General features: G+C 39.3%; 3 protein-coding genes across 7 annotated transcripts; 1 reads left to right on the forward strand and 2 right to left on the reverse strand.

Moving 5' to 3' along the window:
* The first annotated feature begins 3,293 nt into the window (after window positions 1-3,293).
* siae (sialic acid acetylesterase) lies at window positions 3,294-9,327 on the forward strand. The gene is made up of 10 exons (XM_035155190.2): window positions 3,294-3,420; window positions 3,674-3,835; window positions 4,186-4,340; window positions 4,483-4,621; window positions 5,211-5,388; window positions 5,784-5,869; window positions 5,951-6,084; window positions 6,602-6,756; window positions 7,717-7,903; window positions 8,820-9,327. Exons 1-10 carry the CDS (start codon window positions 3,348-3,350, stop codon window positions 9,066-9,068), a joined length of 1,518 nt encoding a protein of 505 aa, XP_035011081.1. The 5' UTR covers window positions 3,294-3,347; the 3' UTR covers window positions 9,069-9,327.
* A 172-nt stretch (window positions 9,328-9,499) lies between these two features.
* On the reverse strand, window positions 9,500-17,609 carry tbrg1 (transforming growth factor beta regulator 1). 5 transcript variants are annotated; one of them, XM_035155187.1, is made up of 15 exons: window positions 17,397-17,609; window positions 16,964-17,101; window positions 16,115-16,172; window positions 15,919-16,001; window positions 15,755-15,791; window positions 15,345-15,407; window positions 14,532-14,768; window positions 14,348-14,418; window positions 13,869-14,110; window positions 13,602-13,738; window positions 13,297-13,443; window positions 12,539-12,636; window positions 12,009-12,137; window positions 11,120-11,265; window positions 9,500-10,022 (listed from the first exon to the last, which is right to left on the reverse strand). In XM_035155187.1, the coding sequence occupies exons 2-15, from the start codon at window positions 17,080-17,082 to the stop codon at window positions 9,934-9,936; spliced, it is 1,656 nt and encodes a 551-aa protein (XP_035011078.1). In that variant the 5' UTR covers window positions 17,083-17,101; window positions 17,397-17,609; the 3' UTR covers window positions 9,500-9,933. The 5 variants fall into 5 exon arrangements, with proteins under 5 accessions (XP_035011078.1, XP_035011075.1, XP_035011077.1 ...); XM_035155184.2 differs by having other exon boundaries at window positions 17,390-17,609; XM_035155186.1 differs by having other exon boundaries at window positions 17,356-17,609.
* Window positions 17,610-19,610: 2,001 nt separating this feature from the next.
* On the reverse strand, window positions 19,611-25,218 carry LOC118105712 (stromelysin-1). Its single transcript, XM_035153499.2, has 11 exons — window positions 24,858-25,218; window positions 24,590-24,706; window positions 24,138-24,265; window positions 22,993-23,141; window positions 22,653-22,778; window positions 22,269-22,430; window positions 21,553-21,745; window positions 21,337-21,461; window positions 21,069-21,234; window positions 20,826-20,929; window positions 19,611-20,019 (listed from the first exon to the last, which is right to left on the reverse strand). Exons 1-11 carry the CDS (start codon window positions 25,152-25,154, stop codon window positions 19,916-19,918), a joined length of 1,671 nt encoding a protein of 556 aa, XP_035009390.1. The 5' UTR covers window positions 25,155-25,218; the 3' UTR covers window positions 19,611-19,915.
* Between the last annotated feature and the right edge of the window lie 331 nt (window positions 25,219-25,549).

Here is a 25,549-nt window from a genome sequence, read left to right on the forward strand (position 1 = left end):
CTCATAATACAAATTCACAGTCACACAGGTTTGATACTGTCTTGGTTTACATGTCCAGAAACGTGATAAGTTAATTGCAGATCTGAAGGTGCTGATAGTGACAAATGATTCAAATTTCTTTTCATTTCAGAGAGAAACTCAGAGACGTGTGTTTCTCTGTTGATCTCTGCTGTGATGTGCGCATGTCTGTGTGCGTGTGTGTGTGTGCACGTATGTGTGTGTATAATTAGTTTACTTGTGGCTTAATAATGGAGAGAACACTGTCTGTATTTCTAAAGCCATTTCTCTTCTAGATGTACAATATGCTTTGCAACCATATTGAGTCACATTGCAGGTGTTTGAATTATAATTTTTTTCTGAAATTAAAAAAGAAAAGAGTTAAATAAAAACAAAGAAGAATAACAAAATAACAACATAAAATTTTACATATTATACTAAAATTCCACCCATTATAATAGATATGGCTCATATTAAATGTGCAATTTCACGTTTCAAATTATTATCACTGACCTTTGAAGAGGTGTGTAAATGACTCACATCTCACCTGGGCTGTTATAGCAGGGCTGGAAAAGCAGGGGCCACAAGGTGAGAGTGGGTGATAACCTTAGGTGTCACTAGGTTTCATCACTTTTTAGGTTTAATTAAGACTAGAATTTTTAAAAAGCTGTTTTCAGACACAAATTGGAGTTTGACTTTCACATATGAAGAACGTAGCAGGAGATTGTTCGGGTCTGACACAGGATGGAGCCTGGGTAGCTAGAGCATGCAGGAGGCAGGAAATGACGCATAAATTATGCTGCAGAAATCAGGCAGCACATCGACACCAGCATCAGTTCTAATCACCAAAACCTTCATATCTTATTTTCATTCCAAGTTATTATCTTATTTGTCATGTTCTACATGAATGACACCTATTTTTTATCATAAAACATTTGTATTTCTTTTGTTTGCTTCAGTTTCACATCCATCACGTGTTAGCAACGTCATGGACACGCCGGCTTACTCACTGTGAATTTCCCTGATATTTTCCTGCTGTATTCTCACATGGGCTCACTCTGACATCTCCGGGGCAGAAAGAAAGAAGAGATCCTGAAAGTGTCCGGGAAAACTCACATTTGTGTTCTTACATGTAGCCCCTCTGGAAAATTTCAGTAAATGTCTAGAATTCAGTTCATGTCAGATGGTGGTGGGGGTTTGTACTTTACTGTTATTAATGTGTATGTGCAGTATGCTCTTTGTTGATAATTATTTTGGGAGGCTGTTCTTGCTTTGGTTCAATGTAGGGCCCCCAGGTGCCCCCCATTTCCATTCCTCATTTTACAGTTCTCTCATACGCCCCAGCCAGCAGTCAACTGTATCGGTTTTATTTCCATGTGTAAGTTCTGTGTTAAATAGCATGCCAACAGAAAGTGGTATGGTCGTTTGTCTTTACCACAGGCAAAAGTGTAAAATGCTTCGGTAAATACACCTGGCTGGTAAACTGTGGGGTTATTAATGTTGCACCTGCTTTCATCTGTCATGCTGTTGTCTTAGGCTATAGATGTTAATGACTTTGGCCTTAATAGAGATTCACCTCACAGCAGTGTGCTGCTTAGAGAATCGTAGATTTGAAAAACTATGTAATTATGCTAGTTTGTTTAAAAGTTTTATAAGCACTTGCTTTAGTAGTTTTGTAGTTTAGTGGGTGTCACTGTGTACAGACTGTAAAGCACCTTAAGGAGAAATTGGGATTCTTGGGTAAGGACACGGTCCCATGTGTGGGTCAGAGTTGACCAAATTTGAGCACACAAAGCCACGCTGTGACTTGCCAAAGACGAATGTTTTAATCGTCACCTCTCTTACGAAGATTGGAAGTGAAAGGTAGCCACAGGTTCGCCCCTGAAACATCGGCGGATGTGTGACCAGGCCTTAGAATTGACTTCCCTCTTTTCTTATTTTTTGCTGTTGGTTTTCCCATCAACTAGATTGAGGATGTAACTGACAACATAGTGCAACTGAGAAGTGATCAGGTTTCTATATTTAAAAAGTTCGTCCAAGCTCATCATTTAAAAACCTTCACATAAAGGCCCATGTTAACATCTGGAGCAACATGTTTGAGAAAATGACTCAGCCAAGGTTGTTATGTTTTTATAGCTGTCCATTATTTTCTTTGTTGGTTGGTTGGTTGGTTTGTTTGTTTTTTTGTCAGCAGAGATTTAAAAAAAACAGATTTCAGCAAAACAATGAATGAAATCTTGACATGAATCCGGACAAAGCGGCAGATCCAGGATTTTTTTTCCCCACATTCTTTAACATTGCATAAATGGGTGTGTTTTTTTATTTTCAGCAATTTTCCAGAAAATATTCATGGATAGTGACTGTTGTGCCTTGTAGGTGGAATGAACTCTACTGAGAGCCATTCCCTGATTATTTGTTATGTACTTATTGGGCCACTAGAGGGCACATGAACCATTTTTGTGTAGTTCAAGTTTTAATGATTAATTTCTACTGTGGGTCCTGTGGGCTATATAAATAGCGATAACAACTTAACTTGCGTAATTTTAGTAAATATTCATTTTTTTCACGGGTAAATGTGAAATGACAGGAGACAAATTTGTTATTTTTTTACCAATACACAAAACAAGGAATCTAATGAACAACAATGACAGAATATCCATAGATTGTTTTCGATACACCGTGTTCTATCACCTGAAGAAGTACTCACTGACAGCACATGTCCTCAGACCAGCAGTATGTGCACACCGTTACTGATCTGAGCTCCAGTGAATGATAGCTGATTGCTGATGAACAAAACACACCAGCGATGAGGTGTCACACTACAAGACATGTTTCTATAACAATGAAGCTTTTAAATGACACTTGGAGTAATAAACCAACAGAGCATTACAACAGAACCCTGATTTAGACAGTTTTATATGTTTACTGTTCAGTTCTCTGACGAACCTGTTAAGTTAGGTTAAGACCTGATCAGCCTCAGTAAGAGTAAGTATTTGACAAAAACTTGAAATTAACATAACAGTCAAATGGTTGCCATTTTACTGCTTAATGTTAACAGATACTTTCTGTGTTTCAGCTTCTACCACTAGGTAATAAGATAAAAAAATATATCGATATAGATATGATAGATAGATATTGAAGATTAGGAGAGCAAGATTGTGGAATACATATTATGATGTCATTAGTTATATCTCTCCAGATTTCAAGAGGCTTAATTTTGACACGTGTGATCTTTCTTGCTTTTATTTTGAAGGTTGGTGCTCAGCTGCTGGGGCGTAACAGGAGTAGATAACATTTTTGGAAACTAGTTGATCAGTTTGACTGACGGAGCCCCTCAGCTCGTAATTATCATGACCTGCCTTCTCATCGTGGCTCTAACGCTGTGTGCTGTTTTGACACCTTCAGCCTCTGTTGACAGCTGTGGTGAGTAGACTATGCTGAATCACATGTGAGCATTGAACTGCTCTGAATCGTTATGGAACAGGGGCTTCATTTCTTTGTTAACTATGCAGCAAAGGGAACAATATCATTGTTTGAGCATTACAACCTCTAAACACTGATGATATTATTCTGCTAGTGTCCTTTCTGCTTCACAGGTTTGAGTCTTCAGACACTATAATGTTGTAACTGTTTGCATACAAGTGGGTCACAGCACAGTCTCTGTGTGTGTGTGTAGATGGGTGTCTGCGCTTCGCCTCCTACTATGGAGATCACATGGTGCTGCAGAGGTCTCCAGAGAGAGCTGTGCTGTGGGGGTACGGCCCTGACGGTGGACATGTCACCGTCTCCTTGTCAGGACCAGTAAATCAGAAAACCTCACCGGTCCCTGTGTTAGAAGGTAAATACAGCCAGCTGCTGTCAGATGGGATATGTATCCTGACATCTGCAGGGAAGTGAAGACATCAGAGGTCACGTGTTCGCAGCTATGACCTCCTCAGTCCAGCACGAACACAAGGCCGTCTCATAATTACTTCTGTTATGTCAGTGCAACATGAGTATATGTCTTACTAGATGGTTGAAGTTAACTGCATAATCTTATCAGCATAACTAATAAAATTACCACTTACTTTTGAAATGTTTGTCAGCTATTGTTCTTCGGCCAAATGCAGTACGTACCCATTGGCAGCAGTGGAGAGTCCAGCCACCTTTTTTTTTTTCTAAATCTAACATCTATGATGGAAAATACAGGTGTCTGGCAAGTCACCATGGACCCTGTCGACGCTGGCGGTCCCTACAATGTGACGGCAGCCACTGAAGGCAGCACGGCCACTCTCACAGATGTGCTGTTTGGAGATGTTTGGCTGTGTGGAGGGCAGAGCAACATGGGCTTTGAAACATATAAGGTCGGCTGAGCTGGTTGAACACTTTGGATTGTAATGCACACCAAACATAGTGGATTAGTATTTTAGTACTTCTTGTTTAGTACAACATAGTTAATGAAAAAAGAATGTTCTGTGTGATATTAATTTATTCATTGTCCAACAGATTTTTAATGCGTCAGATGAGCTGGCCCTCGTACCAAACTATTCCCAAGTGCGACCTTTCATGGTAGCCTTGGAAAAGAGTCAAACTGAGCTGATGGATCTGATAGAAGTGAAACTTCCCTGGACTGTGCCTACAGCTGGTAAGTCAAGGATTTATGTATCTATTCATTAGAGATCGACCGATACAGATCAATGCCGATAATGATATCAAGTAAAGAAGTTTCTGATCTATATATTCATATTGATTTAACCATAGACATTTTTGTATAAATAACATAAAGAAAAAGAAAACAAAACACACATACAACCAAGTACAGTATAAGTAAGAAAATAAGCATATATTCTTTCTATGCAAAATGTAAATATAAATCTGCAACACTGTTCAGCTATGATCAATCGCTCCTGTACTTCCCAGGGAGAACTGACAGTATCCATCCTACACTATGTGGCCGGAGCACGCTCTGCTCACATACTTACCAACAGCCAATGTGTTTTTCTGCATTTTTTATTCTGTAAGACAAACGTTTTCGTATTGGTTGACCAATAAATCAGTCAGGCTCTATTACACATCATCTTAATTCTGAGCTACTGCTTTTTTATGGTTACGACATAGGACAGCATATACATATTAAAAACTCAAATATATATAAATATGACCATGATGCTATTTGTTTATGTGTGTACCACCGCATGCATTCTACTGGTTGATTGATGAAAGTGTATTTCCAGGCAATGTGGCTGACTTCTCTGCGCTGTGCTGGCTCTTTGGACATTACATGCATGACATTCTGAAGTACCCCATAGGACTGGTGGAGTCCTGTTGGTCGGGCACGCCTGTTGAAATGTGGTCATCTACACGGGCACTGCAGCAGTGTGGACTAGCCCAAAGCACAGAAGAGAAAGCCTTGTAAGGATGCAAAGACAACACAATTCAGCTGACCTATGCATTACCTCTGAAATGCATAGTAAATGGTCTGTATTTACATAGTGCTTTTGTCGTCTTGATGAAAACTCAAAGCACTTAAAAGTGTATCTATGTGCAGCACTTTTTCTGTCACACATTACTCATACACGTATCATGCCCAAGGACACTGTTTTCAGGAATGGCATGTAGAAGGGGGGGGGGGGACTGGGATCGAACTGCCAGCCTTCTGGTTAGAGGACGACCCACTCTGTCTCCTAAGCCACAGCCGCCCCAGTAATTATGTTCCCTGCAGTGTGTGTTCATGTGTGTATACAACGAGAATTGCCACCTTGCACAGATTGCAATTTTGCTACTTTCTGCATGTTACAATCTCACAGTCCCAGTGTGACCGATTCTGTCTTGTGGAATTCAATGATCCACCCACTGCTCAACATGACCATCAAAGGAGCCATCTGGTACCAAGGTAGAGTAGGACTTCCTGCACAGGTATCACCTGTATGTTCATTTGAGCCAAATACACCACATTTATCTTGAATGTTTTCAGGTGAGTCAAATGCAGACTTGAACCAGGATGAGTACAACTGTTCCTTCCCTGCTATGATCGATGACTGGAGGATGGCGTTTCACCAGGGCTCAGGGGGCCAGACAGCTGCTGATTTCCCCTTTGGGTTTGTCCAGGTATGTTACTCTATGTATTTCATCAGTAGAAACAAGTACAGATGATAATACAAAAACAAAAATATTAAATACAGTACAGGTCTTAATGTGCGCTTTTAAAACACCATAGACTGTTTATAAAGATGGACGACGGGTCCAATGTATGAAGCCAAATATCACTGATATGGGTGCTGCTATCTTGCGCTATTGACATATTTGGGCCAGAGTCTGCACAGTAGTGATTGTAAAAAAGAGCTGCAGTGTTGAGGTCCAATCAGCTCACATGGAGGAGGTGGGATTCATGACCTATAATGCAGCCAGCCACCAGGGGGCGATCAAAGTAATTTGGCTTCACTTTAGTGGAGCTGTCATGTTGTCCACCTTTATATACAGTCTATGTTAAACCTACCATGGGTACAATTTTTAATCTACGTTGATTTTTGAATGTCTTTACACTTTCACCATGTAGAAATACATAAAAACATCGTTAGCATTTGCATGACTGCAGATTTGATCCATGGTTTCTCCCTGTGTGCAGCTGTCCACTTACTTAAAGACCTCCACAAGTGATGCCTTTCCAAACATCCGCTGGCACCAGACGGCAGACGTGGGCTTTGTCCCAAATCCACGGATGCCGCGAACCTTCATGGCCGTGGCTTTGGATTTACCTGACGAATTCTCTCCCTATCACACGTAAGGAGGATGTTCCGAAAAGCATTCAAATTTACTCTTACTGTACTTGTGAGTCACGTTTAGTAGATATTAGAAACATGCAGGTATCATTTGGCGAAAGAGGCCTTGATCAACACTAGGAGATAGACAGAGATATACTTTCTAAAAGGTATAAATACATTTAAAATCAGTGCTGTGCATTTACTTCACATAGATTCAATTCAGTCTTGCACGTTAGACTTTTACGTAACACTAACATAAATTGTAGAGGTGTGGTCAGGGCTATATTCTACCAATTCTGGTTTTAACCTTCTGTCACTTCAGAGTATGTTTACCTGCGAGAGTTTTTAAATGGAGCAAAGAGCTGTAGCTTCCAGTTATTCTACTGATAGATTGTATGATCCTTATATCCTTTTATGGACTTGCCCCTGACCTGCTGCCAAGACACACAAGGCCATGGCACTTTTCTTATGTACAGAAAACTAACAAGCAAACTGGTTTCTGCTTTTTTGTCTTTATTAAATGTACGCAAATGTGGTGTGACCAGCTTTTTCATTTTGAATTTTCCAATCCAATATTCACCTGCCTAAATGAAACAGCAATTGCCTGCAAGACTTCTTTCACACTCGACATGGACTCAACACTTTGCTCCAGTCCCAGCAGAACTACACCGGCTTCCCATCCGCTCAGAATTCAGTTTAAGATTCTCATTGATCACCTTTAAATCAGTACATGGTGCAGTTTTGTTTCATATTTCAAGACTTTGAATCCCTTACTATGCTCCTAGACCACTGAGATCTGAGAATCTAACATTCCCACAATCCATAAAACAAAGGGGGATCATGAAGCAGAATCAGTGCCACAGAAATTAAGTTTACTATTATTTATTATTATCAATCCAATATTTCCTATCTGGTCTTAGACATTGGAATACCTGACGTTCTGTTTAAATATGATGCTTTTTTTATTTATTTTTTTCAGGATCCATCCGCGGTACAAGCGAGATATAGCTTACAGGCTGTCACTGGGCGCAAGGGCAGTGGCTTATAATGAAACAGATGTGCACTTCCTTGGACCTTTCCCCAACCAAACCCTGTGCTCAGGAATGCATGTCAACATAACTTACGACCAGGCAGTGTCTGTCACACCATCTTCACACGTCTTTGAGGTAGGAGTCAGGGTGAATCAAAACTTTTGTCCAACATTTACCCACTAGTTTCATTAGCAAAGGTATTTAGAGGTCCACACAATGTAGCCCAACAGTCCTCTTAAACTCAATCAAGTCTGACAGCCAAGCCAACAAAATCATAGATCACGAAATCATTATCTCCAGTGAGGAAGAATGTTTATCCATCAAGATCAATTGCTGCTGGGAATTCGATGAAAATTAAATTTTTTAAAAAAAGAACGTGAAAAACAATTCCTGGATCTGTGACATTTGATGGGTTCTTTTTTGTCCCATGTTCCCTTTGCCTCACAGACCCATGTATATTGAGATCAAAGGCTCCCTAAAAGTGAAGCCAAAGTGTATTGATGTCCCCCTAGTGGCTGGCTGCAGTGTGGGTCATAAATCCTGTCCTACTATGTTAGAGGATGGGACATGGATCAAACTAAAAAGTCAAAGTACATGTTAAATTTTTTTTTTATCATAGACGTTTTTTGTCATTTGAAGTAATACTTATTACACTGATGTGTGTTCAAGTGCTTATTTTTCCAGTATGTTTGTTTTTAATTAGTTATTTGATGCTATAAAAAAAACATCATGATTGACAGCTGACACTGAATTGAGATTGGTCAAGCCACTTCCAGCGGATATTTAGGCTTAAATCTTGGTGTAAATGACCTTGTTTCGAGTCGAATATGAATGTTTGCTGCAACAAAGTTTACCACTGAGACTCCAGAAGGGTTTTGTGAACTCAAACACATCATCCCCCCCCTCCATCCGCATAGTGGTGGGTGGATAATGAGTGAATTTAAATTTTTCGGTGAACTATCCCTTTAACCTCTCTTTATTAAATAACTACAGGTTATTTGATGTTATTTCTCAAACTAAACTGTGTTTCCTTCTTTTTTTAAAAATAAAGATCTGTTGCTCTGCGAATCAAGCTCCATGCGGGCCGAAGTCCCTCTGGGTTCCAGCTCCTATCACAAACTGGGGTCCGACCACTGTCCAGTTATCCACCAGTTTGTGTTCCCCCACTGAAGAAGCAGCTGCTGTTCGTTATGCATGGAGAGATTGGCCTTGTGACTATAAAGCTTGTCCAATCTACAGCCTCAGCGGCATTTTACCTGGCCCTCCTTTTATTTCAAATTGCCACCAAGGAAACAATTAGAAAAGTCACAGAACCAGAAAATGTAAAAAGATGTGATGCAGAATCAGGAGAAATTTTGCAGAATGGGCAGATGATTCATCTATAAACGTGCTATACGTCAGTGTGGCAGGACGATCACCATCATTTTGTACAGGGCTTTTCAAAGCTCAGAAACTATTGTGGCTATTTAGTAAATACACTTTTGGTTAGACTGTTTACATGCAATCTATGCTGTTAGAACCAATGCCAATAAATGCTGGACCTTATGAATTTAAAAAAACAGGACAATTGTGTTTTTATTTTATCAAAACTCAGACTGAAATAAGCCCCCTTTGACTATGATTGACACAAATAAATTACAAACTAACAACTATGTTAAAGTGAATGTGTCACATTCAAAGCTACACCTTTCGTGTGGGTAAAACAGAAAAAGACAAAAAAATGCAACAGAGTTTAAGAAAAATGTACACTTTAATTGCAAAACTTTAAATAGAAAGGCAATAGGATGCCTTGAACCAAAGTGTGCACATGGGACAGAATAATAACCAGCAATTTAGATTTTCCTGAGACCCCCAATTAGTAAAATAGTTAATTACTTTTTAAATATAAAGTAAACTAGGATTATAAAACCATGTATGTTTGTACAGAGAATATAGAATGTAATTTCTACTAAGAGGTCTTGGGATATCACATTAAGCACAGAGCTAATTCACCATCCATTTCCAGTATATTATCATCAACTATATTATATTATCATCAACATCAACAAGTTATCATGATGCTGCTATTTCATGAATGACTTAAACAGGAAGGTATTTTTGAAATAGGGTTGTAAATACAAAAGTAAAGTTCACCATCGAGTAAGACTTCAGTGGCACTACCAGAATCAGGAGCTGAAATATGAGGTCGAGGGCTTCATGGTGGGGGAAGTCAGGTGGTGCTGATGAGAGGAACTAGGAGACTGCGGTGTCTGTCCTGAGGAAGACAAGTTGGATAAAAAGAGGAGGAAGAGCCAATGTCAATGTCTGTGAGGCTAAGCAACCGTCATGTCAGCATTAGAAAATGCAAGAAATGGCAAAAATAGAGGGACTGTGAAATAATTTGACAGACCTTTGAATGGAATGCAAATGTACAGAAGTTTGAATAATTTACTTAACTGCTGTTATCTTTTAATACATTACATGTTAGCTATTTCAGAGACGTGTTACGCAACCAACATAATCTTTAGACCCGTGTTGACAACTTTTCAAAATAAAAGCTCTGTAATTCAGCTCAATATAAAGCTGCACACAGTGTACAGCAACAACACAAACGTTGTGAAATTACTTTGCAGACAGATCGCTTAAGAGAGGCAATTCTATGAATGCTGTTGCCATGATGGAGATAAGCGACTGCTGTGAATGTCTTTGTCAGACTGACACGGTTCAATAAAAATAATCAAATTGATGTGGTGGGCCAGATATTATTGCTGCCAGCTTTGGCCTGCAGACTGCAAGGACTTGAAGGACAGGTTCAACTTGGTCAGCAGACTCGTGTTGGCATGCTGCCCTGCCTCCACTGACTGCCAGGTAATATTTATTTGAAGGTTTACTAATACTGAACGTTGATCGTGTATCCAAATCACATCCAATTTGACAGTGCACTTCCCTGGGCTCTTACCAATAGACAAGCCAAGTGTGAAGCCGATAAGATGAACTGTTCTCAAGAAATGGGTTCCACATAGAGACAGACGTTTTAGGAATAAGTAGGTAGATACTGTATTGTTAACAGTGGAGGCTTAGAGAAGCGGTTGGGGTTGGTTGTGTTATCGACAGAAACTCCAGCAGTGCAAAGTAGAGCTGAGTGGCTCCACTGGAGCAGCTTCGCTGCTTTACTCAGACGTTTTGACAGCAGATGTGGACGAACAAGACATGGTTTCTCATTTGTTGCCCAGCAGTTAGACCTAGACCCTGCCCGACTCTGTTTGTCTGATGAATCATTGCCTTTGAAATGTTTGCCTTGTGCAGCACAGAGTCAATATTCAAGGTTGTGTAAATAAGTTTAAAAACTAGGTCAAGTTTAATTGGAGCAACCTGTGACATGTTCCGTCTTGTTGTTCTCTTCAAAGCACTGGTGTCTCTGGTAGGCCTCAAAGTTGACAGAGGCATCGTCCTCTGAAAGGATGTGAGGGACCTGGCCATCACCTGGGCGACACACCTCGAAACGGATCCATCTGTAGCTACATAAACAAGATTTAATAATAAATAAATAAATAGTTTTGTTTCCATATTACATTCAAACATCATTATCATCACCTAATAATCAACCAGGTTGAAAAATGTGTTTCAGTCTAATATAATTACTTTGATTGGGCAACCTGTCCACAAAATACACTGCTCTACATTTCGTCAGTTGTCCCCTCAATGTGGATGGTGAAATTCATATCTGTATTTATTATAATTAAAAATAAATTCTCATTGTTTGTTCATTTTTTAGTCAGGTTAGGAAGTTGGTCTGCAATGTTTTAGACAACTGAACACGTATTATTAAGAGTTGCAGAGTTCCTGCAGGTTTCAACAAGTTAAATTTAAGACTTTTAAAGACCATAATTAATTAAATTGAAGACCTAAGTCAAGTACAACAGATATGAAGGAATATTGGAGTCCCAGAAGCACTTACACTTCTCCATAACTGAACATAGGCCTCGCATAAAATTAGAATGATTGAATCTTTATGCTTTTTAAGACCCTGGAATAGATTGTTGACAGGAATATTACCGACAGTATGCACTCATGTTAGTGATGAAAACTGACAGCAGACAGAAGAATTCAGCCTTTACTGACCACAGGTTTTCGTCTTTTCCAACTAAACATACACAAATCTCATTCTTATTAAGTCATAATCTGAATGTCAGAAAAGCTGCAAGTATATAGGTGTGTATTGTAATCAATAATCCACTCTTGATAAGCAAAGGGAACTTACTTGGTACATTTGCGTGCTCCAGGACAACTCTGGATGAGATTCTGGATGGTGGGGTGAGAGAAACCAAAGAAGTCTGCTCCTGATGGCACGATGGGCACCACACACTTGGAACTAGGGGAAGGACATGAGCTGTATTAAAGGTCAGGGAAGTAAAGACCATATTGATTAGTTCAGTTACACGTTTTTAAATAAAGAAAATATATAGGAGGACTGATTTCTTTAAGTGTTTGCAATTTAGTGCAACTTGATTGAATTTAAGGGGACTATACGGAGGTATGTGTTCTACTTAGTGAAATTCTGGTTTCAAGTTGAATGTGCTGAAAGTAAAGAGCCTATAGAAAAAAAATGTCCAAATACTTCTGGCACTGATTGTAGGATTGGCTTTCAGAAAAAAATTATCTTGGACATACAGTGGACATTTGCCAGACTGACACCATTGCAGAGAACAAAAAATGTGGATGTCTGTAATATAATTGATTCAGAATAGCAACAAACAATTGAATCCAAGTCTTTGTGGTCGACGTCTGTACCTGACAGAAGCGATGGCCTTCAGGAGGTTGGAGTGGCACGTCAGGGCAGAGGAGGCCATGATGGCATTCTGAGGGTCTTCTTCAGGCACAATCTCAAACTGGGGAGTCAAAGTTGAAAATGTTTTAAGTGAGCCCCACTGCAATGCAGCCATCAGTTTGTGTGACTTAAAGTAATTTACATAAACTCTTTTTCTTTTTTAATCATACCATGTCAACTGGACAAAAACACAACCCGATCACAGTTAGCAGTATTTTTGCGCTAATGTTAAAATGTGATGAAAATGTTCAAAAAGTGCTGATACACATGGAAGTAATTTCACAAAGTTTATAGTTTAAGTGTGTATATAGTGTACTTAAACAATATATTTATTATTAATAAAATAATATAGCACCAAATCCATATCAAAATGTGCAACATTGAAGAAGGAAGGCTTTAACTTGCAAAAGCAGCTTTTCTTTTGTTAAACACAAGCAACATGACCAGAGCACTAGCAGCTCATGCTGATACAGAATAAACCAAACCACCATGGTGACCACGGTAATTAAAGATTGAAAAGGTACAACTAACCATGAAACCAATGAGTGTTTCATCCCTTCGCCAATGTAGGAAGTGTTTGATCTTAGCAGACCAATTGTTTATTTTTTATAAAAACTTGTATTAACATCTACATATATGATTCAGGGAAATGATGGACATATGGAAAAACTGAAGACAATTGCAACTGTGGTTATGTGTGTGTGTGCATGTACGTGCGTACCTTTGGACCTGTCCCCCCATCCTTGATTTGGCAGGTGTAAAGGCACTGCTGGTCGGGGTTCTTCATGCTGGCAAAGACTCGTGTGCTGCAGAAGCCCACTGGGTAGATGGCACACTCATCATGGAACAACATTCTGTCTGTAATGATCTGGAGAGCAGTCAGATATTAGTTTTTTTAACCATTAATCTGCACTAACAATAGTCAGTTGAAGTTGTCACAGCAAGAAAACTTCATTTTGGAGGTTTACCATAACTGTACCATGGTGACAATAAAGCAAAGACATGTCAGACATCTCAGATACTGACCTCCCCAAGACTGTAGACTGTTAAACCTCCCAGGACGATGGGAAAGACGGGGCGACCACATGAGTCCAGAGAGATGGGCTGCACCAGCTTCCGAGACCCGTCCATTAGCTTTCTCTTCTTAGTCATCTTCTTCGGCACTGATCAAACATAAGGGGGTAGAATAATCAGAGGTCAACAGTGTTGAAAGCCGAACACAATCCATTCATATTAAATCCATTATTAGTAATTATCTGCAGTAAAACTTATACTCAACCACAGAACACTCACATTCTTCCTTTCCATTCTCCCTCCCCCTCTCTTTCCTTTCCTTCTTGGGTTTTTTAAGAGGACCTTCTTCCCCTGTTGACACCACTGATGCCAGGTTGTGTCCCCCAGACAGGCCCGAAGCACCTGTGGGTACTGATGTTAGTGCCACAGGTGGAACAGGTGGATGAGCGCTTGAGCTGGGTGTGGGCAGAATCTCCCCCTCTGACAAGGACTGGTACTGCAACAAGGATTTCAGTAAAAACCTGCAAATTAAAATTATATAAATTAGTTGGAGATCTTAAACTGTTAGAGAAATGGCACCATCATAAATCCTCACCAGATGGCATCACAAAAACAGATCCATCATACAGTGTAATAAGAATAACAGAACGATGACAACAACAGGACAATGTAGAATGATTGACACACACCAGATGGTCAATAGCATGTTTTTAGAACATTATGGAAATCAAAAGCATAGCTGAAACATGTCCACTCACCTTCGCTCCTCCTTCGCTCTCAGAAACTTCTCTTCCAAGTGGGCAACTTCATCGCAGACAGCTGCATTCTCCTGTGGGTAAAACAGTTTCATAGCATTAATAATTTAAGAGCTGCAAATGCAAGACATAATAGAAAACCTACAGTAACTAAGTAGAGATTCTTATCAATCAGCAGTTCACTCACAAATATCATGGCCCGAGCTGCTTTGCGCAGCCTAAGGTACTTAAGCCGGTACTTTTCATTCTGGGTTTTTCGAGAAACTCTCTTCGCCTTGGTCTTGTGCTCAGAGGAACTGGCAGGGGATGGAAAGCCGGCTCCCGAGGCCCCTGAGCCAGAGCTGCCGACGGTATTCTGCTGCGGAGAGCTGAGGAAAGACTGGGAGGTGAAGGTCTGCAGGGCCTGCTGCCGCTCCTCATCCGTCTGTGAGAAGACAAAGACACAGATCTCTTCTTATGTGCTGGGGAGCACCTGAGGCTCGCGCTTGTGTTGCCTTCAGGAGGATGAATGAAAATACAGATGAAAATATAGACGACAAAATGAACATGGATGTAGCCTGTACTTTTCTAATCTAATTGCTGAATGACGAACCATGAAAGTTACTGAAAACAAAATGTGCATGAGCTATTTAAAATTTACGAAATTATTTCTACTCTGATATAATCAGAAAAGTAAATTATCATCATATATCCACATGATATCAGATTATCAGATTGCCAGATAGTATTGAATCTCCAATGCAAAAAACATTGTGCCTTTCAATTTTAATGATACTGAAATGCAATTTTCAATATCGATTAGTACTGTCTGTACAGTACATTTATAGCAGGCGGTCACGTTTAATCAACCACAGTGCTGGACCTAGGTCTTGTGTGGACAGCAATGCCTTGGTATATTTCCAAGACAAATAGCCTGGCATAAAAGGTCAAGTGCATTTCAGCATCACATAACATATTCAGGGTTTGTGTGAAATTTGCATTAGTATCCCAGTTAACTCACCAGCAGAGCAAAGACTCCGTTTCTGTTCTCAATCCTCTTGAATCTCCTGCTTCCTTTTTGTGTCTGAAACATATGTGAGACTGAGGCCATAATGCATGGCGCTGGAAAAGTCCAATATACCTCCCAATTTAGATTAGTTCCATCATGACTAGATACTGTATAGCCCGTTGAAAGGCTTGTGCGTGTGAGCGCAGGGCATCCTTTGCTGTTTACAGCAGTGCTTCTCTTGAAAATAGTTAAATAAGGTCATAGGAGCAGGATGGAAAAACATGGAGAAAGAAAAAATAGTGACAGAAATACAGATGACACCTTTGCTGTATCAACTGAACTAACACACATGTGAAGTGGAGGTGCATGTTGTTATACTCAACAGCAGAGGCTGCTGTCAGACTGATAAACACCCTCCTTACCTCACGGTACATGACCGCCTCCAGGCTCGACTTTGCACTGCAGAGGAGAGAGGGACAAGATAAGCAGACTCAAAATGTAGATTCAGTAACAACTTTGATCTGACAATAGATTTAAATATTCAGTGAACAAAAAGATGCACAGTTAATTGAGAGGATTGCTGTACTTAGATTGAACAAGTCCTCTGTCAATGATTCTCTGTTTAATCTCCTTTATGTGCATGGGACGTCCCGCTTCCTCCAAGACAATCTACATGAGAGAAATGTTTAAGTCAAGGACAACAAAGGATCAAACAAAACCTCACAAAGCAGTTGATCATAGTTCTAATAACAACACAATGAAATATGAGAAATAAAAGGCACCTGTGCAGCATCCAGCCATGTGAGGTTTGGCTTCTCCGAAATTTCACCGGGCGGTTCGCTGCAAAGAAAAGTTCAGTATCATTCGGGAAAACATAAACATCAAATCTCCACGCATTTGAGAAAATACTCCATATTTATGTAAAAAATTGTAGAGTTGCATCAGGAAAGTAAGCATAGGAGGTTTTGTTTTTATCATGTTTTAAGTCCAGAATCATCCTTGCAAAGCACTTCTTTACTGCTGTTTCGCAACAGATTGTACAAAATCACAGTATCAAAACTGACTTAATTCCCCATGAGCACAAAACTATACCCACTAACTACTGATTCTCAGGAGGTAGAGCGGGTCGTCCACTAACCAGAAGGTCGGCAGATCGATCCCAGTCTACCCATTTCCATGTGATTTGGGCTTAGTGTGTGATTAAAGTGCGGCACAAAGATGCACTGTACGAATGTGTGTATGAATGGGAGCGTGGCAAAACTGTGCTGTAAAATGCTTTTAACTTAACTATTTTACAAATGGTCATACCATCATGCTGTTTTATCTAGTCATTTTGAACAAATCTAGCTTATGTGTATTATAATAACTCATTCAACCTATTATTTGTTATTATCTTTGTTTCTTTTACCTCTTTTAATCTCTTTAAAATTTGTTCAAAACTTCAGATTTAAAATGTATCTATTTGTATTGCGTCTGTTGTTTTTAATGTCCCTGTGCAGCACATTGAATCTACCTCTGTGTATGAAATGTGCTTTAGAAATCAAACTACCTTGCTTTGCCCTTAAGTTGTCATCAAGACTAGAAAAGCGCAATATAAATACGTGTGTCGATATATAAATGTATAAAACCACCTCTCCAGAGTTTCTGCAGTCCCTGACAGACTTGCGATGCTGTCCAGAGCAGGAAACAGAGAGTAGTTCCCCTGTCCATCAGCCTCCATCTCAGATTCAAACGTGTTGAGGGACTCCATGTGAGACAGGGACGAACCTCTGTCCGGTGGAGACAGGAAACGTCAATGAGACATTTCAACAAACTGGTGTTTACATAATGCTACCTGTGTACACGTGCCTCACACACTCAGCTGGAGACAACACTAACAACAGTGGGACTGTGAGCCAGGCAATGCTAACACAGAAGCTAGCATACTCTGCTATGGTGCAGTTAAGACGAGCTAACTGCTCACGGCTGCTAGAGACTTAAAAACACCAGAGTTCATGTTGTGTAGAAGTAAGAGACCACACACCAGAATTAAAGTGCAGCAAAATAAAACGGCTCACTTCTTACGCTTCGTGCTCCGGATTGTTTGTGTCCGTGTGTCAACCGGAACCTTCAGTCGTCTCCACCGCAGTGGTTACGCTAAAGGCTAAAGGCTAATGTTAACCAGCTAGCCGCCAGACTCCATTATAAACACAGGGAGACTGTGGAGATGTTTTCACAATAAATAATTCAGTGATATCGATAAAAGCGCGACTATCGCCGTTCAAAAAATATTGTTGAGGCTATAGAGATTAGTTGTTTCTACCGGACATAATTACTGAGGGGACCTGCACCGGATATTCGGTTTAAATTGTTTATTTTGAAGCTTGAGAAAATGTTAAAACGAGATTATATTTAGAAAAGTAGAACCTGTTAATGCTGCTTGGTGAAGGCTTTTAGTGTGTTTATTTTATTTCAATTTATTTTATTTTCGTTATGTCCTCTCTGTCCTTCCGTATTAACACCAGTATTAGTTTTGAAATGTGGATAAATGGCTTAAAAGTTTGTATTTGTATTCAATGTATTTAATAACATAATAAACTTAAAATACATGATAATCATATAACTTCTGTATACAAAACTACACACACAATATTACTATACATAAAATATACATATAGGCTGATATATTTAATACACGTAATAATAACAAGAACATAGAAATAGGTTATAATAAATTGTGTGCTTTAATCTGTATACCAACATTTATAAGAGCGCAGTGATAGGTGTGACATTTTCTGACAAATATTGGAATGTAACCAAACCAATGAAATATGTTTACATAAGTTTCACTTTACTGAAGAACTTGTCCTTGTTACACTGAACATTTGGTTTCTTTTTTTTGTAATTACTTTTTGAGTGTTCTTAAGTAAAATGTGAATAAACTTAATTACCAGGATATTACTTTGCAGCTACATTTCCTTTTCTTTCTCTCCTCTAATACCTGGCGTCTATTCGTACAATGTTTCTTTTAATCTGCTCTTATCCCGGTCACGTGACATTTAGAAGCACCAAAGAAAGATTCATGTTTCTCTGTCAAGGTTGTATAAGGTCATACCTACCACATGTCTCTGTACACCACACACATGTGTTTCTGCTCTTGCAGCTGCAAATGACATTGTGATCTGAAAAATTTAAACTCAATATAATTTTCAATATTCTGTTTACTTTGATTTTCTATTTTCCCTCCAGCATCACTAGTGTTTCCCAATCACGACTTTCCTCATATCCTTCATTATTGCTAAACAACTCCTGATGTGTTTTACAGACCTCAATGTTTTTGTGGTTGTTTTCGATGTGTTGAAAACAACTAAAAGTTTAATATGACACACCTTTAGCTCACTTGCAGCACATTCCTTTAAATTCATGAGTGAATATCAGAGGGACAAACTGGGTCCATTTGCTGTGTACTGAGAAATCCATGTCTCCAAATTAAATTTACATTTGACGTTTTGCCTTTGCTGTGCCTTTCTTTCACTGTGAAAGGCCATACAAGTGTTAGCTTTCCCTTCTTTGATTAGTTATTTCCAGGAAGCCTTTCTTAGGACTAGCACCAATCATGACCAATTTAAGCATGTGTCCTGAACGGGATAATTCATAGGCCTCACAGTGGACAGTTTCCAGTGGAACTGCTATCTTCGATGGTTATAATCTAAATAATACGGGTTGACAGCACGTCCAGGAGATTATCCATGAGTATGGGAGGCACGTTTGCTGACAAATAAAATTCCATTCACCTCCACTGCATTGGAGAGGCAGCAGGAATGTCAAAGATAAGTTCCTATAACCCTGGGCAAATAAAACCCAAACTATTGAAAATATATCGTTGTAATTTTGGTAAACCAAGCCTTTGAAGCTCCTATAGTCTCATCGCTTGTGCTCTCTATTACCTCGCTGGTCTGGGTTTATTGTGTGCCTCAACCTGGATGTTACTGCATCGTCACATGAAACAGCAAATTGATCCATGTTCATGACACAGAAGTGACTCAGCTCTCTTTCAATATTAAATCTCCTCTTATGAGGCTTAAAGAAACCCTCTGGTCCTAATTCTAAAATTGCTGCATCCAGGAAAAAACTGGTTTATTTCACAACATAATAGTCCAGACACAACTGAGAACAACTAATGGCTTAAATTGTTTATATTTGTTTTACTGTGTAACTGTGTTGGTATGGTACCCTGCAAGCGACGCCCCAAACAGGGCTAGAGGGGGCAGTGAAATTGAAGAGAAGAGTTTGCATGAATCCATTTTAATATTTATTTGTAACACACAATAAATGTTCCATCTAACATCACTGAAATGAGGAGAACATCAGCACATTCCATACAGAACAAAATGAAGCAGGAGACGATGAAGGTCAAACATTGTTCACAGAATTGATCACTGATCTTTGCCTAAGTTGCGTTTATTTTAAATATGTCGAACAACATCTGTATTCAAGCGATGTTCCCCTCATCATAGAATAAAACTTAACACTGTTATTCACTTGACTCATTCATGATGTTCATGCAAGCGACAGGGACATTTAGGGGATTCTGCAGTCGTGTGTCAGTAGCAGTTGAGCCAGCCGTAGTTGAGCAATACACGCACCACCCTTTTGTTTGTCACGTCGTACTCACTCTGTCTGGGTCCACTTGAAAAGTATAGATAACCTGTGGAAGGGAACATTCACTTTATATCCAAGTATCAAGCTGAAGTTACAGTAAAATAACAGAATTACTTTGACTTTGGTACAAAAAACAATGTATATCACAATATATAGCAAACAGTTGCCTTTTTAAACATCGGGCAGATATGATCTAATAAAAAAAATGTAAACAGAAGTTTAATCATGCAGCATTTTTCACAGTCACAGTCAAAAAGTGCTTTTCAGGGCCAAATAAGTTAAAAACAGAGAAACAAACACACATATAGACTAAATATAATATAATGTAATGTAATGTAATGTAATGTAATATAATATAATATAATATAATTTAATTTAATTTAATTTAATTTAACGTAATGTAATGTAATGTAATGTAATGTAATGTAATATAATTTAATTTAATTTAATTTAATTTAATTTAATTTAATTTAATATTATATTATATTATATTATATTATATTATATTATATTATATTATATTATAATAAAGAGTCCAGTAAAGGGTACAAACAGACTGACATGATACCTAATTTCCACAAAATTTGGTGGAAGGATGCAATATGGCTCAGGAAAGAACCTGGTGCGGATCCATAAATTCTTATCACTTTTTTTGACAAATTGTGAGATAGGGCATGTATGAACATTTTAACAGATTTCCCAGAGAATAATGGATCTTCATGAGAAATATCTGGAATTTAAGCGACTCTTGGGCCTTGGCTGAGGTATGTGCTCATACCTAATGTCATTCTAATCAAAGGTAATTCTTGGCTCGTATATGAAACAGGTTTAATGTTAATGAATATTTCTCACCATAATTCTCAAAGGCTGCATCTACTTTGGAGCCAATGCCTGGAAAATCCCAAGTGATAGATCGCGGGTATCCAGAGTCCATTTGGTTTCTGCTCTCATCATAGCTGCAACACGGGACACATAGATGCTTTGTAAATGATCTAACCCAATTAATATTTCAGTGATCAATTATCTCAGTTGTTTAGCCAACAGGTACATGTCGTGTTTAAACCAAAATTATATGTGATCATGATTAACACTCACCTCCAATACTGTGTTTTCACAAATATGAGTGTTTTCCTAGTAGTCGGCACATAAACAGCTGCATCCACTTTACTCACTGAGGAGGGGAGGCCGAGGCTGGTGATAGACTTTGGATAACCTGACATTATTCTCTTTTGATAAGCCCTTATGCCCCAGTATTGATGACCTGGAGAGAACAGATGGATCTTATTATAACCTGTACAGCTTCACAGTACTTATTGAATGACTACATTCATCATGTAACTGAACAAAACCCTTTGAAAATTACCTTCAAACAGATAAAACACATCCCTGTGTGGGACTTCAAACGCAGCGTCCACATAGTTGATCCCAGGCCACTTTGTTACCACTTTAGTGAAACGGATTCCAATTGAAGACTTTCTCCAATAATATCTGTTAAGGGATTTTAATTGAACTGTAAAAGAAAAACCAACCAATTCATGCTCCGCATAAATACACAGATTATAATATTTTCAGAAATTACCCGTTTTTAAAGAAGAACAGCTCTCCCCTCACGGGGGTAGCTGCGTCAAACACCAGCCCACGGCTGCACTGCTCGCCTCGGGGATTTGGCAGAGGGTCAGGTTCTTCTGATGGCTCCTCCGGCTCTGGTTCAGGTTCAGGACGAGGAGTTGGTTTTGGTTTTGGGGCGGTTGTGGGCACTGGCGTACGGCTTCCTGGGACAAGGAGTGGCAAAAATCAAGAGTGACAGAAAAGCTCTTACGCTACGATAAAACAAACAACCACTGACATAAAGAAATTATAATATGCACTTTTACAAACATTTATTAAAGGGGCAATGTGTAGAATTTAGAAATTCTGACATCTAGTCCAAACATGAAAGAGAACCTGTGGTTATCATAAAAACTCAAAAGGTGTTTAGTTTGTCCAGTTTGGACTACTGTAAAAAACATGGTGGCCTCCGAAGAGAGGACCCGCTCCTGATGTAAATATAAAGTATTGAAATATAAAGGACCCAATATAGGTTAAAGATAATTACAATTCGTTCAGTCTGGCTGTCAAACATACAAACCGTAATGAATACAAAAAAGACCCTGTGCAGTTCATAATATCGAAACAGATACTGCAAATTGGTATTCATTCTTTTAATAGCTGTTGAACAGTATTTTCTGTTATGTGGTACAGATTCGAGGATGAAGCCATTTGAAGTTCAAACATTCAGCTTGTTTTATTTCTTACCATAGAGGGCTTGAACCCCGCGCCTGTCATCGTCTGGTAGCCTGTACCCGTTTGTGTTGACATACTGATAGGTGGGATACATGAGTGCACGTCTGTTCCTGGAGTGATCCAGACCCAGAGCGTGGCCGAACTCGTGGGCCGCCACCAACAGCAGATTCACACCTGTGTACAACAACAAGGAAATACGTCTGACAGTTTTTATTAGATAAACACTACATTCGATTTTTCATGCACATTTTTATTTTTTGATTAACTTCCTTGGTGAAAGAATAGTTATTTGAGAATATCAAATCTTTTTTCCCCTCACAAACAGTTGTCACATCTCATCTGACAAACAGAAAACTACACAGATTATACACTCCTGCATCAGTGGACAAGGTTTACCTCTCTGGGTAAGAGTCCAGGTTTCATCATCGTCAAAGTGTGTGTCTCCCCCCTGGCCTTGTCCGGGAGAGTTAGCATGAGCCAGGACTCCACTCGCTCCGTCAAAAGGGTAAAAGTCCCCGTGATCTGCAGAAGCACGAAGAAGATAATGCAATCTATAGTTTAAGAGTCTGTACTGTCTGCACAAGATTTCCAGAATCAGCTGGCGTCACTGATGAAATGTTTGTCAGATTGCTCCAAAACTATGTGATGAATTCAGCTATCTTATTTTTTTCTTTTTTTCTTTTGATGGTAGAAGTTAGAGATTTTCTCAAAAAACTCTTATTTCAACTAGACTCACATCCGCCCTTGAAGAGGATCATGATGTCGGCGTTGCCGGTGTAGATCTGTTTGAAGTCCAGAGGGATGACATCACTGTAGAGTTGCAAGGCCTGAGCGATGGTTGCATCCACCTGCCTCTGCGTCAGATCTGGAGTGTACCTGGTGATCCTGTTCAGACCATATATCATTATTATTATTATTATCTGGGGCGGCTTTGTCTGACGGGTAGAGCGGTCGTCCTCCAACCAGAAGGTCGGCAGTTCAATCCCCAGTCCTCCCCATCTGTATAACGTAGTGTGCTTGGGCAAGATGCTGAATCCCGAATTGCCCCCCATAGAACAAAAAAGTGATGCTAATAGACGCACTGTATGAATGTGTGTGTGAATGGGTGAATGACAAACTGTACTATAAAGCAATTTGAGTGGTCATCAAGACTAGAAAAGCTCTATATAAATACAAATCCTAATGGTTGGTGTCAATATTGTCACTCCAGGGTCATATTTATATATATAGGAGGTTTCACCCCTGTCTGTTGGTTTGTTTGTTTGTTTGTTTGTAAGCAAGGTTACGCAAAAACTATCGGACAGATTAACACAAAACTTATTGGAAGGATGTGGTATTGGTCAGAAAAGTGCAGATGCCTCAGTAGCCAACAAGGTGGCCACTTACAAGAGCCCAGAGAAGGACCTGGTCATCATATTCAGTGTTTGGTCATTACCGCCGCCAAGGCTATATTTTTATCTGCATTTGTTTGTCCATCTGTTTGTTGGTTAGCAGGATAACGCAAACAATTACTGGATAGATTAGCATGAAACTCAGTGTAAGGATGTGTTGTGGGTCAGAGAAGAAGCCATTAGAGTTTGGGGAAGATCCAGGATGGGGCTGATCACAGGATGGGGCGGACATAGTGAGAGTGTTTTTTTACATTTTCCTAAGTTTCTTAGAGGTTACTTCATGGATTTTGCTGAAAAAAGAGATGTTAGGGAACTGATATTTAAGAGCGTGTGAAGTTTGGTTCAAATGGATCCAAATAAAAATCTGGATCTGTAGTCAATTTAAATGTGGTTTCATGAGGTGACTGTTGAGCCTTCGAGGAGATTTGCACTCTATTCATCAAATCAAATCAAATGACGTAACTGCAGCACTGACCTCAGATCTTCTTACCTGTATGTGATTACTCTTTTCTCCCATTTGGGTTTCCCAGGGAAATGTCCATATCGGCTGATGTCTGACACACCGCACCTCGGTGCTTTCATCACCTCCACTGTCTCTTTATTCAAGACGCCAGTCACCTGGTGGTCAGATGATGACATGAGGCAACAACAGCATAGAGCTTTTTAAATTGAAGTTTGAAATATGGTAACATTTTGCCATCTACCATATGATTCTTTTTATGAATCCTTTGTCAGTAGTGGCATTATTAAGAGTCATATTATAAATGATTACAAGAAAGCCGAGGACTGATTATTGTGTTTTATCATTTGAGAACAAAATAAAGAGTATTCTATATTCTTAAGAAAGAGTACGACATGACATCTAATTGCTTAAAATTTCCACAGAGATCAGCGTTTCTTTCTTGTTATTGAATCTAAAAATATTCAATATATTGAAATCACCTCTAGGCCAAAGAAAGCCTGCATTGACTCCAGGTCCTCACTGAATGAATCATTGACGAGACTTCGTACTGACGAGTTTCTTGTACCAACATCGCCGTAAAACTGAGAGACATATCCCTGACAAACAGAGAGGAAAAGATGATAGTCAACAAAAGATGATAATGACAGTTGTGATGATGATAAGGCAGAATAGTCTCCCCTACAGTGTGTCTTCCCAATGACTGACAGATCCAGGCAGCTCATATACACAGAACATCCACTGCGTTACCTGAGCCAGGTCCTCATCCTCCGGTGAAACGGTTGGAGCGATGGTCGGTGCCGACTGACAAAGCGTCAAACAAGCCAGCAGTACAATCCAAAAATCAGTGAGGGACATCTTGTTAAGTTGATCCCTTCTCTCCATCCGCTCTCCTCTTATAAGAGCAGCTTCAACTTCCCGAGGTGTGTATTGTTCTGATAAAAGCTGAATAAGAACATTCCAGGATATGCTAAGATAAGCCCCTGTGCCAGAGGGGGGAGTAAAGAGTGGCCCCTGAGATAACACAGTGGGAGGAGATGATACCATCAGTTTAACTCCAAAATATTTGCAATGCTGTTAGATCTTGTAAGGTTCTGTTCTCTTGTCAGGCTTTTATCCAACTTGCATCATATCCTGTTTTCTCTTTTATTTAAAAGTTTTGCATCATTTGCCAAAGATACATGTTGTTGAAAATCAAATATTGAGATATTGAAATATTGAGATCAATATTATAGATGTGCTGAATTTGCTCATTTTGTATTCTGAGTAAAACAACAGAAACTTACATCTACAAACTGTCAATCGAACTGAAACATGAGCAAAATGTGTTTCCTTTACAGCAGCAAACATCAAGTCTGTCAAGAAAACAACCACTTTGCCAGTGTTTCCCGTTTTGTTTACAGTGTTCTCTTGTGCTTTTCGATAACCTCTCATGTACACTG

The sequence above is a fragment of the Hippoglossus stenolepis genome, chromosome 4 (assembly GCF_022539355.2).
Source record: "Hippoglossus stenolepis isolate QCI-W04-F060 chromosome 4, HSTE1.2, whole genome shotgun sequence".
In the NCBI taxonomy this organism is placed as follows: Eukaryota; Metazoa; Chordata; class Actinopteri; order Pleuronectiformes; family Pleuronectidae; genus Hippoglossus; species Hippoglossus stenolepis.

Bases quoted from the DNA above. Each gene is read 5' to 3' on its own strand.
- tbrg1 (XM_035155187.1), bottom strand. From the start codon at position 17,082: ATGGAGTCCCTCAACACGTTTGAATCTGAGATGGAGGCTGATGGACAG. The intron at 14,419-14,531 runs GTGAGTGAACTG...TTTTACCCACAG, and splicing joins CAGCTCGGGCCATGATATTT to GAGAATGCAGCTGTCTGCGA. The intron at 13,739-13,868 runs GTGAGTGTTCTG...ATGTTTGATCAG, and splicing joins GGAGAATGGAAAGGAAGAAT to TGCCGAAGAAGATGACTAAG.
- siae (XM_035155190.2), top strand. From the start codon at position 3,348: ATGACCTGCCTTCTCATCGTGGCTCTAACGCTGTGTGCTGTTTTGACA. The intron at 4,341-4,482 runs GTCGGCTGAGCT...ATTGTCCAACAG, and splicing joins TGGGCTTTGAAACATATAAG to ATTTTTAATGCGTCAGATGA. The intron at 5,389-5,783 runs GTAAGGATGCAA...ACAATCTCACAG, and splicing joins AGCACAGAAGAGAAAGCCTT to TCCCAGTGTGACCGATTCTG.
- LOC118105712 (XM_035153499.2), bottom strand. From the start codon at position 25,154: ATGGTATCATCTCCTCCCACTGTGTTATCTCAGGGGCCACTCTTTACT. The intron at 21,462-21,552 runs GTAATTTCTGAA...ATCCCTTAACAG, and splicing joins CTGTTCTTCTTTAAAAACGG to ATATTATTGGAGAAAGTCTT. The intron at 20,020-20,825 runs GTGAGAAATATT...TCCCTTCCACAG, and splicing joins TGCAGCCTTTGAGAATTATG to GTTATCTATACTTTTCAAGT.